This window comes from Rissa tridactyla, chromosome 21 (assembly GCF_028500815.1).
Source record: "Rissa tridactyla isolate bRisTri1 chromosome 21, bRisTri1.patW.cur.20221130, whole genome shotgun sequence".
NCBI lineage: Eukaryota > Metazoa > Chordata > Aves > Charadriiformes > Laridae > Rissa > Rissa tridactyla.
In genome coordinates, this window is record NC_071486.1 from 6,192,215 (window position 1) to 6,204,661 (window position 12,447).

At 48.6% G+C, this 12,447-nt stretch overlaps 1 protein-coding gene across 5 annotated transcripts; it reads right to left on the reverse strand.

Annotated features, from left to right (window-relative positions):
• Positions 1 to 14: 14 nt before the first annotated feature.
• On the reverse strand, positions 15 to 8,314 carry IRF6 (interferon regulatory factor 6). Of its 5 annotated transcripts, none has more exons than XM_054181106.1 (9): positions 8,216 to 8,314; positions 4,965 to 5,021; positions 4,149 to 4,325; positions 3,052 to 3,256; positions 2,410 to 2,532; positions 2,165 to 2,311; positions 1,546 to 1,938; positions 1,033 to 1,151; positions 16 to 730 (listed from the first exon to the last, which is right to left on the reverse strand). In XM_054181106.1, the coding sequence occupies exons 3-9, from the start codon at positions 4,320 to 4,322 to the stop codon at positions 509 to 511; spliced, it is 1,383 nt and encodes a 460-aa protein (XP_054037081.1). In that variant the 5' UTR covers positions 4,323 to 4,325; positions 4,965 to 5,021; positions 8,216 to 8,314; the 3' UTR covers positions 16 to 508. The 5 variants fall into 5 exon arrangements, with proteins under 5 accessions (XP_054037083.1, XP_054037082.1, XP_054037081.1 ...); XM_054181104.1 differs by having other exon boundaries at positions 4,965 to 5,024; positions 8,216 to 8,308; XM_054181108.1 differs by lacking the exon at positions 4,965 to 5,021 and having other exon boundaries at positions 15 to 730; positions 8,216 to 8,234.
• Between the last annotated feature and the right edge of the window lie 4,133 nt (positions 8,315 to 12,447).

Sequence of the window (12,447 nt, forward strand, 5' to 3'; positions counted from 1 at the left end):
CCTTCCCCTCAGCTTTCAGAGTGTGTTTTCCGCCTCAGGTGTTTATTTTACACATATATGCGTGTTTGTTGTGTGTATACATACATATTAAATAAAAATTAAAAAAGCACACTGGAAGAAGTGCCAGGCTCCCATCTACAAAGCAGCTAAAGAGAGAAATAAAGCTAGACACAGCAATATTCTCCAGGTGGTTTTAATAGAGCACAGATTAATTCCCCCCCATCTAATGATCAAGTATTTATATACAATGTTATCAATAGCGGATTAAAAAAAATTTTACAGAATTGAAAATCTGATTCATACGGCAAACAGCTGAAAACAGGAGCCAGAGGTATTCCTGCAATCCCCTCTGTTTTAAACACTTTGAAACCAAAAGCACCACGGACTGCTGAAAGTGAATCCGATGACCAGATTTACAGATTTTATTCAGATTTAGGCAAGGCACTCGTTAAGAAACACTTTTCCATATGTACAACATGAGAAGCCATGGGGCAGAGCAGAGGGCCTGTCACTGTGCGGGGAGCGGCTGGGCCATGTGCATGGCGGGGGCCTGCATGGGCCACCCCTCCTGGTGGTTCTGCAGCAGGCGATACAGCTGCTTCAGGTGGGCCACGATGTTGTCCTTGATGTCGGGCGTAGAGATCTGGAGCCGCACACTGCCGCTGTCAAAGGAGCGCGTGAAGTCACCGGAAAACATTTCGTAGATCATCCGGGCCACAACTGGAATGACCTGTTTAAAAAGTCAATTTTTTTAGCCTAACGGTCGCATGGTATATTCCTGTTATTTTGCAGAAATCCCCTGCCCTGCATGCAAGGGATGGTTTCCACAATAACCTGAAGCGCACTCGCAGACCGAAGCTATTTGGCACACGTAGTGTTTGTTATTTGCCATGACAAAACCCACCAGCCCTGTTGGGATTTCCCGGTGTCAGTAACCGCAACAGAGAAGAACAGGTCTCTGGTATCCGTGGGCATTGATCCAGAGCCAACGCACGGCCCAGCAAGGCTGGCGCATGTCACTTCAGCTCTTACCTGAACCACAATCAGCTTCCTCTCCCTGGGTTTTCCATCAGGCCATTCTTCTCCAAAACAGAAGTAGATCTCATATGGTGGCTGTTTCTCAATTTGTCCTTTCTGATGGGCAATGAGCTCTAGGAAGAAAAGCAGAACACTGTGGGGTTGTCCTCTTCATTTAGAAACACTCATCACATCCCACCTCATTATATCATCCCAGATCTTACCTACACACTGTCCTTTGCCAGAGCCACATCTTACACGTACACAATTACAGCTCGTTTCTTTAACAGCAATGCCCACCAATGTTTTCCGGAGCATTAAATGAGTGCACATTCACTTCCTTCTGATGCGCACCTGCTCCATGGCCACTGAAGGCGGGGAAGCAGTGGCCCCTACCCAGGCTCCATGCAAGAGCACACTAACAGGTGGATCCAGTCTGAGACCCAGTGCAGACCACCCTTTCCAATAGTGCCACCAAGTGCACAGACCACTATGCAAAGCTATTTTCTAGAAGCAGAAGCTACCTACCGCTTAGGAATGTTTCCAGACAGAAGAGTTTGACTTTCTTTTGCCTCTCGATCAAATTTGGTGTGGTAGAGGAAGGCGCACAGGGACCAGACCAGTACACCTTACACTGGCAGAGCCGGACAGCGTAGATGGCATGGCCGCTGACCTCCAGGATCAGTCCCCTGTCCATAACATCCAGCAGCCGACTTGTGAAGACCTTCTGCCTTTCATTGGTGATTTGCTCTGTTCCTGGAAACTTTACTTGCTCCAAACTAATAGGCCCAAATAGCTCTTCCTGGTCTGGCATAGGACCCAGCTCTCCGTAGAAAAGTCTGCATCCCTGCGGGTTGCTTACAGTCGTCGTTGGTCCAGTCTCCTTTCCTCGATATTCAAACTTGATTTCTAGGTCTGTCACTGAGAGAGAAACTGTCAGTATGGCTTTTCCTGGACCTTTGTGTGTACTGTATCAGCAGAAGAGACATGCCACACAATTCACGCTTACAGTCACAGAGGTGTTTAAACTATACACAGCTCTCCATGCTAACAAGCAAACAGCCACAGGAAAAAAGTCAAAACACTTTTTTTTTTTTTTTTTTTTTTAAAGTGCAACGACAGAAGCACTACAAATTCATATACGTACTTGGCAGAGAGCTGATCCAGAGCTCAGGGCTGCTGAAGAAGTCATGCTGCAGCGCAGTTGGGGGCATTTCCATATCTAGAGGTTCATTCTTTGGCCACACAGCTTCAGGGCTGCAGTTTTCTGCACTGGCTGGAGCCATTGGAGAATCTACAGAAAGGAAACAATTCTTCAATAACTTTTTATTTCAAGCGTGCACCAATTTACAAGCAAATACCTTCACCAATACATTAGTCTATGCCACCAACCATTGATATTAAGAAATGGAAATGTCTCTTGAATAGGGACATGCTGAGATTGATTCAGTTCTTCCTCTTCTTCCTCATCAAGATCATTATCCTTTTCATCCCATGGAGCTGAGCCAGTGGAACCTGCAAACAAGCACATCTTTGTGGGCAGTCGATCAGGGTGAAACACGGCAGTGCATTTCTTGAAAAAATATTGTAAACTTCGTATTAGCTTTGCAGAATATTGGAAATTTACTTGTGTATTTTCACAGAATAGTTTGGGTTGGAAGGGACCTTAAAGATTGTCTAGTTCCAAACCCATTTTCTGAATGTAATTTTTTTAAAAAAGGAAAAATCTGATCTGTACAACATACTATTTTCAATTTAGTTCAGTATAATTCTAGAAAGCTAAGGAAACAGATGAACTATTGCCAACATTGGCCTGTTTAGCAGAAAACACGCAACAGTGTACAGCTTTATTTTTTTTAGTACAGGCACACTATGGTTCAAAGTCCTCCTGCTTTCAGTGCAACGGGGCTTACACACAGCAGCTGCTTTCTGCCACGCACAAAGGCAGCTTGAGAGTTAATGCCGCGGAGAGAAAGGAACTTGCATTGGACGAGGCCTGCTCAGTAACCAGCCCTGTGTCAGCGAGGCCCTCACCTGGATTAATGATTGATCCCTGGGACTGCGGGATATCGCACACTTCATAAATTTTAATAGGATTCATGGGCACCTCCTTGGTGCCATCATATATCAAATTAAATTCCCGGCTTTTGTTAAGAGCACATCGGAGCTGGGCTTTCCACTTTGCAGGGTCTGGCTCATCGACTCCTTCCTGGTACTTTCCCGTTTCCACAGCCCAAGCCTGGGGACAAAGTACACTGGCTCAGTCCAGCCCTCCCAACAGAGCAGCTTTTATCAGAAATCAAACTTCCAAACAAATTCACTGTAAAAGCCTTCTCTTGCAGAAGTCTTAACTACAGCTCTTCTGATAATAACAACAGACATTCCTGCTTTAATGCTTTTTCCATTGAAAGAAAGGGGAGGAAAAAAAGATGTAAATTCAAATTTCAAAAAAACATTAGCAATTCTGAGCATGCATCTTCATACAAGTTAAGAAAGGATAAATTGTACAAGACTGTGCACTGAGTTTCTCTAGGTGTCTCAGGTTCCATACCAAAAGTCAGTTTTGACAGCAAGCCATGCCCTGCCTAGGAGGAATGGACTCGGTTAAAACGGAGCGGAAGAGCAGCCACAGACATCCAGCTGGCCCTCTCCCTCACTCACCCCAACATCAGACTATCAGTCCACGATCCCTCCAAGGCAGAGGAGGTCAGAGATTCCCCAAAGGAGCGTAGGAGTTATAATGAATCCCTTGGGATAACAACATTAAGGGGAGCAGTGATGAGTATTGGAAGTTTGCGGTGGACGTCTTAAGATCGGTGTAACAGTGTTTAATGGTTTGCTGCTAAGAACAAGCCAACTACCACATCCTAAACCAAGCAGATGAAGCAAATAGCAGCAATGTTCCAGAGTCCACACAAACAGACATCGGCTGGCATCTGGTGGTTGGAAAGGGTTAAAGAACTCAACACCATTTCAGGCAGTGCCAAGCTTGGCATCCAGGTGCAAAAAGTGCCTTTTCTGAGGTCAAAGAAATAGGACAAAATGTGCCTGGAAACAGCTCCCGGGCCAACAATTCAACCCTTTGTCTCTGTTTAAGAGCCGTGGTATATCCGAGCTCTGCTCTCCCTCACCTTGAAGATGGTGTTGTCCTCCTCGTGCTGCGGGCTGTGCCGAGTTGCGTGCTTCCAGGGGATCTGAAACCGCTTGGCTTCTCGGTTCAGCCAGATAAGGCCGGGATACATACCGCTATCTACCTGGGCTACCAGCCATGGCTTCAAGCGAACTCTTCGCGGGTGCAACGCCATTGTCTACAAAAGAGAGGGATAATAGTAGACCAACTGCTAAAGGTCAGTTGAGACTCATATTCTTTACAAAAAAAAAGTTAATTTGATGAAAAAGGACCCTATGCAGTGTTAGTGCTATTGTTTGTTATGCTACTGCACACTGAAACCACTAATTCAGATTCAGCGAGATGACTCTTCTGCTGGGAGGGGTTACAAACACGTCACAAAGCGGGGACCATAATTGTTACAAGAACAACTTACTATTAAATATTCCAGTAAGTAGAGATGGCACGTTATTTGTGTTAGCTGAGCACACGGAGGGCGAGCCCCAGTCAAACCGAGCTGTGAACGCTGCGCAGGAGATAAAGCCACAAACAAGCCACAGCAAGAACAGGCAGCAGAATTTCAAAAGCCTCCGTGTACGCCGCAGCAAAGGGGCCTGTCTGACCTAGCTCTTCTTCAGTCGTCTCAGACGTGCATCCAGGAGGAGAAAAACTAAGGTGTGCCGAATCAGAGGCTTTTGCCCCAGCTGAGGTAAAGGTGGAAGGCTCAGGCTGAAGCGGAGGGGACTGTTTGATCAGACAGACGTCCCTCTGAAAGTCATTTCATGACTTTTTCATGCATGCTCTGAATGCAGTATAATCATTCACAAACACCACTGACCTGTAATAACCAGGATGTTTATCCAGAAGGACATGAACTGCAAGTCTGCCTGCACTCCTGCTAAAAATCAAGTGATGTTGACTTAATGTTTAGGTTTTTAAAAAAAACAACGCTGCAGTTAATTGATCAAATGTGGTGTTGTTTAAGTAGCCCCGCGTTCCTACTACATTTGCAACCAACTAATAATATTTTTCTTGTGCAGAACAGATACAATGCCAAACAAACAAAACTAACGACTGTCCCTCTGCAGGAAGAGACAGCATTTGGTATCTTTAGATTTTAGGAGGGGACTTTTATGCCACACGTGTGCTTAGAAGGTCCATCTCCCCTATTAATTTGTAAATCTTGAAATAGATGTGAGAAGCGATAAATATTCCTATTAATAAAGCAGCTACAGGATAAGTAAAACCATTGCCATAAGCTCTGAATACTGCTGCAGGAGTTGCAAAATGCATCTAGTGGCAGAGATAGAGGAGATTCAAACACCCTATCCAGGAACTAGTCTAGGAACAGGCTTTATTTGTTCAAATACCTGCAGATCCCATTCAGATGCAAGTGTTCACACAAAATTAATCTGAACACAACTTGTTTTATCTGTTAAGCAAAGAAAATGTTCACATTCAATTGCAAATCATCTTTAAATAATAGTTTGAAAATGTACTTAGTCAAGGACCTGGGGACATTAGAGACTGCTTCCCAGGAGCTGCAAAGGATCACAATGCAATCATCAAAATCATGTGTGCTTCTGAAACTGCTGTATTGGTTATCCACGTTGAAAATCCTACCAGAATTGAAGTTTCAGTAGTGTGTTTGCAAAGACACAAAGTCCAGGTTAATCCTGGATTTAGAATTGAGACCAAAACTGGGTATCGATTTCCCTTGCAAAGGGGAAAACAGTGACTTCTCCCTGTAACAAAGAAATCCTAACTAATACTTGTTTCTACAATCTCTTTTACACTTCACTTTCCTACAAGCAGCCCCCTCTGCTTCTAGTAACATACGCTGTGTACGCACACATTTGCAAGACCAAGAGCAAATTCAGACCCACACACCAGGGAGAAAAATTCATGCCTCTCTCAAACAAAATAAATTCAGTCACATGGAGGGTGCGCTGGCGCTGCCGTGTGAGGTCTGAATTGTCCCTCTGATCACAGACAGCGTCTGTCAATATGCGACATTACAATGCTTTATGACCTTTTATCACCAATGACTTGTTGACACAATAACCGAGAGCAAATCGACTTGAATCCCATTGCTTGGCTCAGACGGTGAGTCAGCCTCTTACAACCTTCAACTTCAATCCAGTGGGGTCCACTAATGCCAGAGGCTGCTCCCGCCCCGGGAGCTGCACGGGTGAGCTTGGGGAACGTCCTCACGCTGTTAATTGGATTTGCCAAGGGAGGCTTGGCCCTCACTCAAGACTCCTTGGTGCACATACCCAGAAATCGTAGAGTCAGGGACTAGTTTGGGTGGGAAGGGACTTTTAAAGGCCATCCAGTCCAACCCCCTGCCATGGGCAGGGACATCTTCAAGTAGATCAGGTTGCTCAGAGCCCCGTCCAACCTGGCCTGGGATGTTTCCAGGGATGGGGGGTCCACCAGCTCTCTGGGCAACCTGGGCCAGCTCACCACCCTCAGCATAAACAATTTCTTCCTTGTATCTAGACTGAATCTTCCCTCTTTAAAGCCATTACCCCTTGTCCTGTCGCAACAGCCCCTGCTAAAAAGTCCCTACCCATCTTTCCTGGAGCCCCTTTAGGGACTGGAAGGGGCTGGAAGGTCTCCCTGGAGCCTTCTCTTCTCCAGGCTGAACCCCCCCAGCTCTCTCAGCGGGTCCTCACAGCAGAGGGGCTCCGGCCCTCTAAATGGAAGGATGCTGGAACCTGTAATCCTCCGGTTTGCTTTATTACCACTCAGGCTATCTGGTTCAGGGGGTAATAAGCACATCCCTGTGCTGCTAATGCATCTCTGGTCAGTGATGTAATTATTCGCTGTACCCCAATTAATAATAAAGTCATATGTTTTTCCTTGGAGGGGAGACGTTCACCCCAACAGGAACAACTCAAGCAGACCCAGGAATGAGTAGACATCCTGCAGCCACCTCCCCGACAGCCACAAACAAGTGACCAAGGTGAGGGACAGCCCCAGTTAACTGTGGTGGCTCTTGGGGCCACGGCACGGTGCCAGCAGCGTCACAACACACGGCGCACCAGGAAAAGGCGACCTGCAGCCTGTCTCGGCCTCGCCACACAGATGCTTTCACTCTCCGCCTGCGCACCCAAGCGAATTCAGTGATCCCACTCCACCCCGTCATGAAGCTCTGAAGAAGGAAGGGTCTTCTCTGGCTTCATCGCTGCGATACCACAGACCTTGTCCCTTGCTCATTACCTCTGTTTGATTACATTATCCTGTATTTAGTGGATCTGTATTAATTGTTTTTCAAAGGCAAGCAGCTCAACCCTTAACATTAGCATCCCCACAGAGAAACAGGATGAATTTCCACCTAAGTGTCCAATGCTTAATCGTCTTCCTACATGGGGAACCTATAGCTCCCACCTTTCCGAGATCCCTACATCACTTTTGTGGCAGCCACCCGTGCAGGGCGATCGACACGCCTTGCGCACAATTAACTCTTGCAACTCACGATCCTGCGCCCCAACCGGGTACCCTCAGCCCTCTGCCATGCCGGGACTGCCCCTGAAGTTGGAAGGGGTGTGAGTTCTTACAGATCATTTGGGTTCTTGGGGGGGTAACCAGCTTTGGTCTGAAAACAGCTGTGGGTGAATGGGGTAGGGGGGCAAATATTACCCCTGCCCTGACTCTAGGCTCCGGTTTACGCCAACTTGAAAGACGTAGCCTAGGGCTAGTACAGCCCCAGCCGGGAGCGGATGGGGAAGGAGCAATAAGTAGGCATTTTCAAAGGGTTTTACCCTCCCGGCTGCCCTCGGACCGCGACCCCCCCGCACCGCCGTCCCTGCTCCCAGCCCGCAGCGGGACGCGGGCCCCGCGCCGCCATCCCTCCCACGGACACCCGCGTCCCCGCCGAGACGCTTTTCCAATTCAAATCGACCCCCGCCGCCACGGACCCCGCTCCGCCCGCCACGGCACGGCACCGGCGAGCAGCCCCCGCGGAACGGACTTCGCCGAGGGCCCGCCGCCGTCCCCCGAGGCGGATCCCCGGGGCGCGGCGGGCCGGTCGTCCCGGTCGTCCCGGGCACCGCGACCCCCCGCCCCACCCCTGGCGTAACTTACCCCTGCGGCGGGCGGGGGCCGGCTCCGCGCCCGCGGGGGCTCTCGGCCGCCCCGCGGGGCCCACGCGTGGGCGCAGCGAGGGGAGCGCGGCCCGGCGCACACGCACCGCCCGCCCCGGCCCGCCCTCACCTGCCCAGGTGCGCCCGGCGCAGCCGCGCCGCGCCCGCCCCGCCCACGGCCGCGGGGGGGCCGCGCCGTGTCCCCCCGCCCTGCGCGGGAGCTCCGCGCCGTGTCCCCCCGCCCCGGGCGGGGTCCGCTCCGCGTGTGCCCACGGCCGCGGGTAGGGGTCCGCACCGCGTCTCGCCTCCCCCGGCCGCGGGGGACCGCTCCGTGAGCGTCCCCCCCTGCAGGTCTCACGGGCAAGCGCCCCCATCGTCTTACCGCGTCTCGTCTCCTTCTAATGGAATATTTAGGAAAGAAAACAGAAAGTTCCTGGGTTTTTTTCGCGGCTCCACGCGTATCTGGCCCAGATGATCCGCAGCGGCAAAACTTCAAGTCGGCTAGGGTTAACACAAAGCCACGGGCACCTAAGTTTTCTCTGAAAAGCATCAAAATGTTCCTCTTCTCCATTCCCCCGACACACACCTACCTGGGGCTGCGAGGGGGCTCCACAGCATCTGCCCCCGGCCTGGCCACAGCCTTCCACTGCGATCTCCGCCAGCCTCACGTTTCATTTCTTTTCCTCGTAGGTGGAGAACCATGACTCAGTGGTGAATCTTGGTTTCAGGAGATCATACTATACTTTGCTATTCAGTTTCAATGAAGCAGAAAAAAACATTGGGAATTTCCCTTCTCTTTCCCATCATGAACACTACGGATAGTGCTGATTCCTGATTTTGGAAAAGCTGACTTACATCCAAAGCTCAATCCTATGCCAAGACTTTGGAACTATGCAAAATTTTTAAAATCTTCACACACAGTGAAAATGTAGTTCTGCATTTTTATTGAAAGTTTGTCGTGCAGGATAAGTGTTTCAGGCTTCATTCATCACCGAAGTGTAGCCACGCAGAGGTAACGTTTAGCAGGAGTTTGTCAGCACATAATAAAATCTTTCTGGCAACAAGCAAAAGACAATAGGTGACACTGGAAGGTTAGTGGGGTTTCTTTGTGGGATAGCACTGCAGTGGTGGATTTTAGATGGCTTTGGTTTGTTGTACCTGACCATTTTTGATATGCAAAACAAGGGAGAGCTGCTCCTGTAACGCTACCTTCTACTGTGTTGTTATTCCTGCCGTATGAAAATGTGCAACGGCACGGCCATTGTGGTGAGCGACTGGGAAGAGATGCAGAAAGACGCTGGGCTGAACGCCCGGCCAGGGTATGAGGGATCTTTGATCTCTCCTCAGATGGGTCAGCACAAAAGCTGCCATTCATCCTCCCTGCATTCCTCCAGTCCACGTGTCCATCCCGCCTGGCGACGACGGGGAAATTTAAGGATGCTTCAGGTTTGCTTTCCTTTGTGGCCTGATGCTCAGAAGCAGACACGGACGGTGATGCCACATGCTCGCCCAGGCTGTCTGCGGCAGAGGCTGGGAGCAGCCCTGGGCAGAGCTTCGCCCTTCCTCGGTCCCCGGCGAGGACACTGGATCGCCCAGCCCACCAGAGGGGTCTTAGGGCAGGTCAGGGCTGGGGTATTTAAAACAATGGAGCAACGCGGCAAAACGAGGCGAGGGACACTCCAGCGTGTGCAAAGGATCTAGTGCTGCCTCTGGTTTCACTGAGGCTGGTCCTCTCGCAGCGGGCAGCGGTGCCTGCCTGCGCCCTGCCGCCCTCGCTACGGCCTCTGCTGCCTTCACCCAGCGGTAACGCAGATCCCAAACAAATGAGTCTTCCCAGGCCTCTATAGGGTTTGTTAGGTTTTTTTTCCCTTGAGTTTCTACCAGGCTCTGCTGAAGCGTGTGGCAGCATGTTGCGTTGTGAACCGACGGGAAATAAGCTGTCTTTTTCCATGCTCTTGGCTGGGAAACTCCGCAGCTTTTGAGCTGTATAGGTGATAATCTAGGGATAGCTCATTAGGCAGGACATGTAATCAGATGTTACCTGTTTGCAACTAATCATCCAAAGCATTCGCTCTGACATAATACATAAAGCACCGATCCTAACCCTTCAGGCAGCCAAATAGCACCAACCTCTTTACGGCAGTGTTTTCTAGAAATCATTATTATTTTTAGCTAGCTCTGCTTATATTTACCTCTACCTGCATCTTTTTTCAAATCAAATGAAGAAATCCTTTGGCTGATAAACTGTACTTTATAGGTGACAGTGTGCTGGCTGAGACACAGCAGCTCTGTCGCTACAGTCTGCAGAGCACACGCTTCGGACAGAGCGTATATACAGAGGAACTTTCATACCAGGAGCTATGGGATTTTATTTATTTCGGTGCCAAATTAACATCAGTACTTTTATCAAGACGATTGTATGTCCTGATACCCGCAGTAGCACCAACAAGGCTTTGTAACCCCGGTCTCCTGCAGTTCTTTGTTCCAGCTGGAAAAGATTGTAGTCATCAAAACAAAGGGGAACCATTTTCTCTCCTGGGAACAGATCACTGAGTTCCCATAAGGCAAAACAAAATTATGCAACGAGGCAAGACAACGTCCTGGGCATGTGGAGTCTTGCTGGCTGCTCTCGGCGCTTGCATTCCACAGCAGCCCCGGTGCAGGAGCACGGCACGAAATGGAGGAGGCTTCGCACCCGCGCACAGAACCCCCAGCTCTGCGGCTGGGCCCTCCCCACCCCGTCCCAGCACCACCTCTGCTTCTTGAAAGCTGTTTGTGACCCAGAGAGAGAACCCACGCCCTCAACACATATTAGCCAAGACAATTCAAGAAATATCATTGAGGGGAAAAACCTATTTCTTTACATGGCATGCGTAACAGAGCATGGGGAAATGGAGAATGCAACAGAACTATTTCATAAATGCCACCGTGACTGTGGCTGCCAAAGACTTCTTTCAAGTAGGTCTAGCTAAGGGCAAACACCGGGGATAGAGCCAGTACAACTTTTTTCAATGAGCCAGACCTCAAGCTGCTCCGCTGCAGACAAGTGATCTTAGATTCAGGGGCTGAACTTCATCTGAAGCATTTACAAAAGGAAAGATTGAGGGTTTTTTTGTCCTGTTGCATTCTTCTAGGCACAAAGATAGACAAGCAGGATTCTTCTACATTATCAGATAAAAATATACTTTTTCATTGAAAGAGAGCAGTCTTAACCTTTCTGACAATGCCTCGGGTCCTTCCTACCCATCTCCATACTCCTGCAGCACTGCCTAGGTCCTCTTCTGGCTAAAACTCTCAAGCGAAACCATGCATTGCCTGGGCATCCTTATGTAGAGAAGCACAAAGCTGTGCTAGACTCCTGCAGTTGGCACATGGGTACATACACGCACATACAATACCACCCAGGGGTTACTTACGGGTGCGAGCAGGTTCAGAGCAAGCCCTATCCTTAGAAAAGGATAAGGATTTCTTTACTGTTCTGCAATATCAAACTTCAGACTGATTCTTAAGTGGTATTTTTCTATATAACAAACTCTTCTTTGCAAAGTAATTTAAAAAAACAAATTTGAAAAAAGTGAATAGTTTAAATCCCTCTGGGCCTTAGTGTTATTATAATGAGGAGTCTATTGTTCCCGATCAGTGTTGCTCCAATCCTCTTAAAAGAAGAATCCTAACTGGGTATCAGCCTGGCTCAGACATTTTTATAGCTACAGGTCATTTCTTTGCAGCTGACACAGCTAATGGTTGGATTCAGAACACCTGGTATGATATGGATAAAAGCTGGTGGCTCCAGTAAGCAGAGGAAGGGGGAGCAATGTGGGCCCTGGTGAGAGGTGCCTGTGGGCACCTGCAGAGCTGTGTGTTGTACAACGTTCAGGGTAGGGGTAAGCAGGAAGAGTATTTCAAGGGATAAAGGTATAAAAGGGAGCTGGGAGAGCGAGGAGAGCTTGATGCTTTAAAAAAATAGGGAAATAAAATTTTACAATGTTCCTGTTATTTTTTTAAGAATGAATTGTGAGAATGAGGGCAATTTGTATGTATGTGTGTTTACTAGTTCTCTCAATTCTTTTGTTTAGAATGAAGCTTATAGTAGGCATTCAATTAACTTTATGCATTAGCAGTTTTTTCATGTGAGTGGTATTAGTTGTAAGTACTTATTTTTTCACTGTTTGCTCTCTGTAATTGCTGTTTGTTACTGTGCCCTATTTCGATGAAATGTTGAGTATGCCCCAC

What these genes read in the sequence shown, in the direction of transcription:
- IRF6 (XM_054181108.1), bottom strand. Translation starts at nt 4,322, where the DNA reads ATGGCGTTGCACCCGCGAAGAGTTCGCTTGAAGCCATGGCTGGTAGCC. An exon ending in TCCATTTCTTAATATCAATG is followed by an intron (nt 2,312 to 2,409) that starts GTTGGTGGCATA and finishes TCCTTTCTGTAG; the next exon opens with ATTCTCCAATGGCTCCAGCC. An exon ending in TCTGGAAACATTCCTAAGCG is followed by an intron (nt 1,152 to 1,545) that starts GTAGGTAGCTTC and finishes TTTTCTTCCTAG; the next exon opens with AGCTCATTGCCCATCAGAAA.